This window comes from Mustela nigripes, chromosome 12 (assembly GCF_022355385.1).
Source record: "Mustela nigripes isolate SB6536 chromosome 12, MUSNIG.SB6536, whole genome shotgun sequence".
Classification (NCBI taxonomy): Eukaryota; Metazoa; Chordata; class Mammalia; order Carnivora; family Mustelidae; genus Mustela; species Mustela nigripes.
This window is the reverse complement of record NC_081568.1, coordinates 92,551,945-92,560,628: the sequence shown is the minus strand read 5'-3', so window position 1 is coordinate 92,560,628 and position 8,684 is coordinate 92,551,945. Positions and strand designations below refer to the sequence as shown.

The window sequence follows — 8,684 nt, the reverse complement described above, 5'->3', positions numbered from 1 at the left end:
AGACATACACAGATAAAGAGATAAAGGTTATAGCCAGATGGACTCAAACACTTAATGTATTTCTATAAGGATTCCTGTGTTTCCTCACTCTGTGTTCTTACTTGAGTATAGTAACTGTTGACAAAATCCATGACTAACATCAGATAAAGAGATAAAGACATACACAGATAAAGAGATAAAGGTTATAGCCAGATGGACTCAAACACTTAATGTATTTCTATAAGGATTCCTGTGTTTCCTCACTCTGTGTTCTTACTTGAGTATAGTAACTGTTGACAAAATCCATGACTAACATCTTTCCTGAGAATGAGAGATCAGGAAGAAGTAGATGGGGTCTCAGAGGAGAAGTTTCTGCTCACTGTATTAGCACCTAAAGTAGGACCTGGGACCCATAAGGGGGATAAAGAGATAAAAATAATGGGGAGGGGCACATGAACAGCCTAGGTTTAGATGGATTTTTGAATTTCCCCAGTCTTCATAAAAATTTTCTTCTGTTAAAACTTTCCTCTCATACACTACAGTGAGGAGAGTAATTTACATCTAAGACTTTATTTTAGAGATTTTATTTTAAATGGTATCATAGGAATTTATTTCATGGCATAAATATTTTAGTCAATCTAGGATTTAGCAAAGATTTTCTCTCTACTGAACTGGCCTTTCGTGCCGTAGATGTTCAGCAGATGACAAATAATCTCGAGGAGTGATGACTTAACTTCATTTTGACAGCCAAACATTCTGCAAAAAAATTCCGAAGCCCTGCATCCGGATATGTGCACAGCATACTGCCAGTTAATTTTAAAAAAGAAAAGTCACGTAATGACCCAGATCTTGAATATATGTATATTTAAGAATCACACAACCTTCAGATTGTAATTTGGCACCTAGTTAGTCTGTCTACAGCTCTCGAAAGAGTCCTGGCTCAGGGTGATTGGTTAAAACCCCAGATTTGCAGATCACTTCTGAGGTCTTGACCACCAGAAATCACTGTCAGCATCCATGCATCAGTATACGAATGACCAAAAATAATGCCAAGAGTCTCCTACCCTGAGATGGCAGCAAGTTTTTGGTGTGCCTGACGAGCCATTTCACAGCCTTTGGTTCTGGTCTTGTGCATTTCCGCCCGGAGTGAGGGGCAGCTGACAGAGACGTCCCCGATAGAAATGACCAACTCTCGGTACAGGGCCACTTGTGTGTTGAACTCCTGGACAAGCTGGAAAAGAATTGACTTTCTTTCAGGAACATTTCCTATTTGGGTGTATACAAACATGGGTTTTCAGTGACCCCTCAGCCAACTCCACAAGTCTCCAGCTACAGACTGCTTAAAGATCAAGGTAGAAAGATGGCAAGTTTCTCTTTGTCCAAGGCGAGTGTTTATTTTCATCAGTAAGTCCGGGCGCAGAAGCTGTATTTCCGGACGTCCTCCCCCCCCCCCCGCCCCCGCCCCGCTCCCCCCGCACCCCAATTCAGTTTCTGAAGAGCAAGAGCGTATGCCACTCCCAGGTCACTAGAGCTTGATGCTGGGAACTCTCACATATAATGATCCCCTTTACTACAGCTAAGATAAGGATTTTAAGTTGCGTGGGGAAGAAGGCCAAAGATAGGTTGCAATAGGGTAACGGTTCACCTCCTCCCAGGCCACTGAACCAGAGACTGGTTTAGGATCCTGACTGGAAGACCGGCCACAGCCTTTGCGCTGGAACCTTCGTCCCCTCTGCAGCGCCCCGTGTGCTCTGTTTGGGTTTATTTGCTGCTGTCTCCCCACAAAGCAGCACCCCCTCCTTCCCATCCTCTCCCTCCCTGGTGAGCAAGCCACTTCACCGTGTCTTTCCTATCCACCATTCTCTGAGGGGGTAGAGGCATGACTTACAGCCGCTGACCCTAAGACCCTTGCCGTGGCACTTCTTTGCGGGGACATTACGACCCGGGTGTCACCCCGAATCTGGGGACTGCAGATTTAAAAATAGTGCATGTGCACGTGATCGGCATGGAGGAGCTGAGGGTGGAGGAGTGGCTGGCAGTCAAGCAAACGATTAACATACAAGATGCCCCCCCCCCCCCTCCAAAAAAAAAAAAAAAAAAAAAAAAAAGGCGCAGTTTTCACCTACCATCTTGCAGTCGTCCAGGGCTCGTTGGGTTTTGTGGGCGCTTTCGGAGTTGCTGCCCCTGCGCTCCCAATCCCCGCTCTGCAGCGGGGGCTTGCTGATCTGGAAGATCGAGGAGCGGGTGGACCGGCTGGGGCGCTTTTTGCGCCCATTCGGTGCAGAACTCATGCATACACATCCACCAAGCCGAAGCCGCTGGTGCAGTGCGCCCCGGCGCGGGCGGCCCGGTCGTTGCCCTGCGCGCCGCCAAGCAGCCGGAGCCGGGAATCGAGGCGCGGCGCTCACAGGGTTGGGGCTGGCTGCGCGGGTGGGTAACCTTCAGCTTGAAGGAGAGCCGGGAAAGCGCTGGCTATGCCGTGCAGCATCGCTTCCACGGAGCAGCGAGGAAGGGGCTCGGTCAAGTTCTGCTCAGCAGCATTGCCGGCCCTGTCCCGGGAGCTGGGCGCTGGCGCGGGCTCGCACTACCTTCCCCTCGGCATGGATCGCAACGCTGGGCGAGGAGGAACGCGCCGCCAGGCGGTTCTGAGTTTCCATTCAGATGGGGGAGCAGCTTTCAAAGCCTGCGCTGTAAGGTGGGGGTGGGGGGGCTGCGAGTGTCGCTCCGGCTTCAGTGTCTTCCTGCAGCGGCGCTCCGTCGTCTTTCCCCCCCCTCCCCCCCCGTCGCCGGGCCTGGAAGGGCTGGCAGTCCCCGAAGCAGGCAGTCGGCTCTAATAGGCTGCCTTGATCCCCCGTCTCTACGGGCTCATCTGTTTGAGGATCCCAAATGAATCCGTGGCGGGACTGGCAGACGCCGGGAATCGGTCCGCCTGACGTTGTGCGCTGCCCCGCACATTGATAGGACGGGAATACTAATGTGATCCGGCCAGAGAACCCCCCCCCCTTCTCCCTCCACAGTTTATGCACTTACCCAATCAAATCCCCGGGAACGTCAGTTGCAATATTACTTCATCTGCGCTATTCTTAGAAGCGCAAAGTGTCATCAGAGTGGAGCACATTGCCACATGCTGGGACCTAAACATGGTTTTCAAACCAACCTGTGTGCGTGGAAGGCCCTCACCATCTCAGGCCATCTGGGGGCCACAGAGAATCAAAGCCCAGACGGAGGCGCAAGCGTGGTTGTTCATTCAAAAGAAAAATGTCTTGATTAACCTAAAAGGAAAGCCTTGTTTCCCTGAGTGTGTTGCTGGTGTAGTTGTGTTTTTGTTTTTGTTTTGTCTTTGTTGGGCATACAGGGAGGGGACTAGCAGCCGGCAGGGCAGAACCCACAGTTTCAGTCAAATCGGTCCTCCTCTCGTTTTCACCAGTAACGTTCCTGGTCTTGTGTTCCAGAGTGTCCAGACCGTTCTGTTTCCCGTTGGAGACATAACAAGAGCGAGCCTCCAGGTCTCCCTTATGAGACATCAGTGAGCGGAGATGGTCCAGGAAAGTGGAGGGGATGCCTATGTAAAGGCGGGGGGTGGGGTGGGGGGGTGGGAGTGAGTTGCTGGGCCATTTAAGTCCACTTTTACCACTGCCATCTGAAGATTCTTGTGGGCAGAAGAGAGGGGGGAATTGGCATTCTGCTCTAATGTTTGTTCTCATGAATGATTTGTTTGGCGGAGACAGATGAAGAGGTCTACCACAGGGGAACTAATTATGTGTCCCACAGCCTCATGAAGAACAAATCAGACGTTCCTGGTCACTCTCTTAAGAGGATATGGAGAGTACACACAGAGGGAGTGCCAGAAATAGGAAGACTGACACCTTAAGGAAGGTGTCTCTAGGATTGTGTCCCCCTGCCCCCTTTTCTAACAAGATAGGTAAACATAAAGGAGTGGGATAAGAAAGATACTTGGTCTTTGTCCCCAGTTCCTGTCATAGAGCCCCTAAAAGTCTTGGAATTTCCTGAGTTGATAAGGGTGATAGGAGCCTTCTGTCACCAGGAGGACGAAGAATTGGTTAGACGTTTGGACTCAGTCCCACCTCCAACTTCCTTGAAGAGGAGAAGGGCTAGAGATTGGTGTAATCATGAATAGCCAGGAACCTTCTGAATCATATCCACATCATGCAACCTCCATAAAAACCACTACGTAGTGGGACTGGGGGAGCTTCCAGGTTGGAGGTGTGGAAGGTTTGGGAAAGTGGTAAGCTCTACATCCCCTCCTCCCTTACCTTGCCCTGGGCATCTCTTCCTTCATTGCATTCTTTATAGTAAACTGGTAACTAAAGCCCTTTCCTAAGTTCTTTGAGTCAGGCTGACAAATTATGCAATCTGAGGGGGGGGGGTTGTGGGAGCCTCTGAATGGGTCTCAGGTGCGACCAGAGTGTGGGCAATCTGTGGACCTGGTACTCGTGTCGGTCCCTGGAGTGTAGGCAGTTGTGTGAGACAGAGCCCTTAAACCGTGGAGTCTGATGCTAACTCCAGGCAGTTAGGGGCAGGGTGGAGAGGAATTCCAGAACACCCAGCTGCTGCTGGAGAGTTGAACTAGTGGTGAAGGGGACACCGGCCGTTGGGGAAGGAAAAAACCCTAACAGGTGGACATCTGGATGGATATTCAGTTGTAGTTGCCTAGTATTTTACAAAGATTGAGAATCTTGGTGTGCTCCCTTCCCTCCAGGTGTTTGGATGACTTGGAGACCAGGGTGGAGCTCTTCTGTTGGCAGAGTGTCTCCAAATACTGGGAGATAAAGGAAGATAAAAGATAAAAGATAACTCTTAGCCAATTCTGACTATTCCTCTTTCCTCAGTTTCCATGTTCTCTGTGCTTCTGTGTGGAGGGAGAAGTTGAGAAACACTTCAGATAATTCGGTGAGATTTGCTAGCATGTGATGAAGGATGGGGATGCTGACAAAGTAGTTACAGGCAGGCTAAGGAGCCTTAAGAAAGAATGGATAATACTCATTTGTAAACTGTTTTAAGTCCTGGTGATAATATAAACCCCTTTCATAACAAGTAATGAATAATGAACCCTTTCTACCCCTCCACCCCCAGGAGTTAAGGGCTTTAACCCAAGGTTGGTAGCCCTTTGGGGAATTAAAGGAAAGGAGACTCCGTTTTACATGTGTGTGGTCAGAGGATAAAGAAAACAGGATGCTGATGGTCACTCTTTGGAAAATCTTTTGTCACCTTTCTCTTGTTTCCTCCTTTTCCCTGCGGGGTGATAGTGGCTGTCACCAGATTTGAGCGTCTCAAAGCTCCTCAGTAGTAGGCTTCTACTCCAACTACAACCATCTGGTTTCAACTCCCCCCTTCTTCTGCCTAGAGACAATTTCAACAAATTAAAAGAAAAAAGGCGACATAATTGTGCTGCCCGGTTTCTAGCCATATTTCTTGGAGGAGGTGGGGGGGAAGGAAAAAATGGATTCAAACTCAATGCCACATCTGAAGGACTACAGATTTGGAAACCTGCTGGGGGATTAAGCAGAAATTACCTTTGTCGATGCCCCTTGGCCTTCCCTGATACACAGCCCGAGCCATTTTCCCGAGAGGGGAGAAAAGTAGCATCCCTGCCAAAGCTGTCTCTCCCAGGGACAAATGCTGTAATCAGAATAGCAGCAGGCAGGCTTAGTTCCCTCACCTTCCCCCACACTCGGAACAGCATGAATTTACATTCCTGGGGCTGTCTGACTGCCAAATCGAAGGGTAAAGTGCAGTTGGAAATCCCAATAAGAAGGGCACATTTTCTGGTCGTCCAGACCCACAACCCTAATAATGGGTCCTCTGTAGGTTTATTTGCTTTGACGCCATCTCCTATCCTAGATTCACTCCAGTGTAAGATCCGCCTTTCACATTCTCTGTTTGGTAATTCAGAGAATTCATTTTGATTTGCAATTTTAAAAAATGTTAGTTAGGAGTGACTAGGAGTGTCTGTGAAGTTTCTTCAGGTTGGGGCTATAAGGAACCACACTGGGGCGCCTGGGTGGCTCAGTGGGTTAAAGCCTCTGCCTTCATTCAGCTCAGGTCATGATCCCCGGGTCCGGTCGTGGGATTGAGCCCTGCATTGGGCTCTCTGCTTGGTAGGGAGCCTGCTTCCCTTTCTCTCTCTGCCTGCCTCTCTGCCTACTTGTGATCTCTGTCAAGTAAATAAATAAAATCTTAAAAAAAAAAAAATCTATTATAAGGAACCACACTGAGACCCAGAGATGCCCAGATGGGAGGCAGGTTTCATCTGGGAGTGAAGCTCAAGCTGAGAGCAAAAGTGAGAAAGGACCTTATTTGTGTTGGTCTGTGACCCAGGCAAAGAAATATTCATGAAGATGCCGAGCTCTGAGAAGTTGGGGAGATTTGAAGGGAATGATTCGGGTTATTTCCTGTTAGTGTCAAAAGAGATTGAGTTGTTGAAAAGAATTTAGTGAGCAAACTACCTACTAAATGCTTTATTCCGCTAAACGCAGAAGGAAGTACAATATACTGGGAATACATACTTACTAGTTTCAAAAATAGGTTTGAGTATTTTTACTAGTTGCACATCCACGGTCTGTGGGCCCCAACGCTTATTTAATTTGGAGGCCCCCTTTTAAAGAAAAAGAACCCTGCTACATTATTTTGTATGGGAAATAAAGCACAAGAAAGCATATTTTGCTCTGGTTACTGTACCATCTATATGTGTTTGGATCTGTGTTTGGGTCAGAGTGCAAATAAAACTTACTCGTAAGAAAAAAAGATGGAAAAATGTAAATACGAAACTAGATAAATGGTTTTGAAAAAGCCTGTGCAGGTGAGGTTTGCTGAAGTGAGTCTTCAATACCTTCATGGTAAATTGACACATTTTGTGTCTGTTTTATGCACAGTGGGCATCTGATGTTTTCCCTCCATTTTTATTCCTCCTTTTCTGATAGTAGCTCCTTAAGTTTTCTTTGAGGAATCGGTCTGACCTCAATTCTTGTGACGTGACTCATGAATGGACACATGTCTCAGATGTGGTCAAAAAGAGTGGTTTATTCTAGTGGCCACCGTGATTGGATTACAGTGGGCATGACATTGAAGCTGAGCCAAGGAACTTTAGACCCTGGGGACTCTAGAACTCTTGGGTCGAAACATATGAAATAGCCATCAGTCAACCATTTTTTGACCTATGTCAGAGGTAATTTCACCCTAATATTGTTTCTTTGTGTTGGGTTTCTTAGGGTGGTAGGATAACAGCCCGTAGTTCCTGGTGGCAGCCTTTTCCACTCAGGGTCAAGCGACTGCCTGAGAGGCAACTCAGAAGAAAACAAAATGGAGAGATGGAGAAGGAGTCTCTTTTCTCCCTCCCTTTCTCCCTTTCTCCCTCCTTCCCTTCCTTCCTTCCTTCATGTAGTTGACATATAATGTATTAGGTTTGGGTATAGAGCTAAGTGATTCCATATTGGTATAAACAATTCACTGTTGAACAACACAAGTTTGAACTTCATGGGTCCACCTACACATGGATTTTTTTGGATAAATGCAATATGGTACTGTAAATATATTTTCTCTCGTGATTTTCTTTAATATTTTCTTTTCTCTAGCTTTATAAGAATACAGTAAATATCCAGCTTACACATATGTATTGAATGACTACCATGTTCTCAGTAAGGTTGCTGGTCAACAGTAGGCTATTAGTAGTTGTTTTGGGGTGGTCAGAGTTATACATGGATGTTTGACTGCATGGGGGTAGGCACTCCTAATCCCCGAGTTGTTCAAGGATCAACTGTATTGCAAAATGGTCACCACAGTGAGTAGGGTTGATATCATCAGCATATACAGTTGCAGAATTATTTTTCTTGTGATGAGAACTTCTAAGGTTTCCTTCAACAATTTTCACACATGCAGTGTGGTTTTAACTATATTTGCCATGCTGGACATGATGTCACCATAACTTATTTTATAACTGGGATTTTGCATCTTTTGGCTCCCATCACCATTTTTGCCTCTCCTACCCCATGCCTCTGGCAACCACTGGTCTTTTCTCTGTTATCTTTGAGCTTGGTTTTTTCTTTATCTCTTTTTGGATTCCATACATAAATGAGATCATACATTTGTCTTTCTGTCTCACTTCATTTAGCATAACACCCTTTGGGTCCCTCCATGGTGTGGCAAATGGCAAGATTTCCTTTTTGGTGGCTGAATAATATCCTACTGTGTGTGTGTGTGTGTGTGTGTGTATACCACGTTTTCTTTATTCATTCATCTACCAATGGATACTTAGATTGTTTGTATATCTTGATATTTTAAAGAATGCTGTAGTGAATACATGGGTGCATATCTTTTTAATTTATTTTTTAAAATTTTATTAAAAAAATTTTTTTTTTTAAGTAGGCTCTACACCAGTGTGGAGCTTGAACTCAAAACCCTGAGGTCAAGAGTAACATGCTCTACTGACTGAGTCAGCCAGGTGCCCCAGTGCATGTATCTTTTTGAGTTAGTATTATCATTTTCTTCAGAAAATGAAATTCCTTGGAAGGGACTTGCTGGGAGTTCTAAATTTTTTGAGGAGTCTCCCCACTGTTTTCCATGGTAACTTGCACCAATTTACATTCCTACCAATAGTGCCTGAGGGTTCTCTTTTCTCCACATCCTCACCAACACTTGTTATTTCTTTTTTTTTTTCAAGATTTTATTTATCTATTATTTGAGAGAGA

General features: G+C 46.2%; 1 protein-coding gene across 3 annotated transcripts in view; it reads right to left on the bottom strand.

Annotated features, from left to right (window-relative positions):
* The window catches only part of RGS7BP (regulator of G protein signaling 7 binding protein), a 95,839-nt gene extending 93,555 nt beyond the window's left edge, over window positions 1-2,284 (bottom strand). For 2 of the 3 annotated variants that reach the window (XM_059417951.1, XM_059417953.1), the window contains exons 1-2: window positions 2,106-2,284; window positions 1,044-1,210 (exon numbers count right to left, since the gene is read on the bottom strand). In XM_059417951.1, coding sequence (XP_059273934.1) covers window positions 1,044-1,210; window positions 2,106-2,270 — 332 coding nt within the window. In that variant the 5' untranslated portion in view covers window positions 2,271-2,284. Of the gene's footprint in view, window positions 1-1,043; window positions 1,211-1,867; window positions 1,908-2,105 lie in introns of those variants that run through there. The other variant, XM_059417952.1, reaches the window with a different exon arrangement.
* Window positions 2,285-8,684: the final 6,400 nt, after the last annotated feature.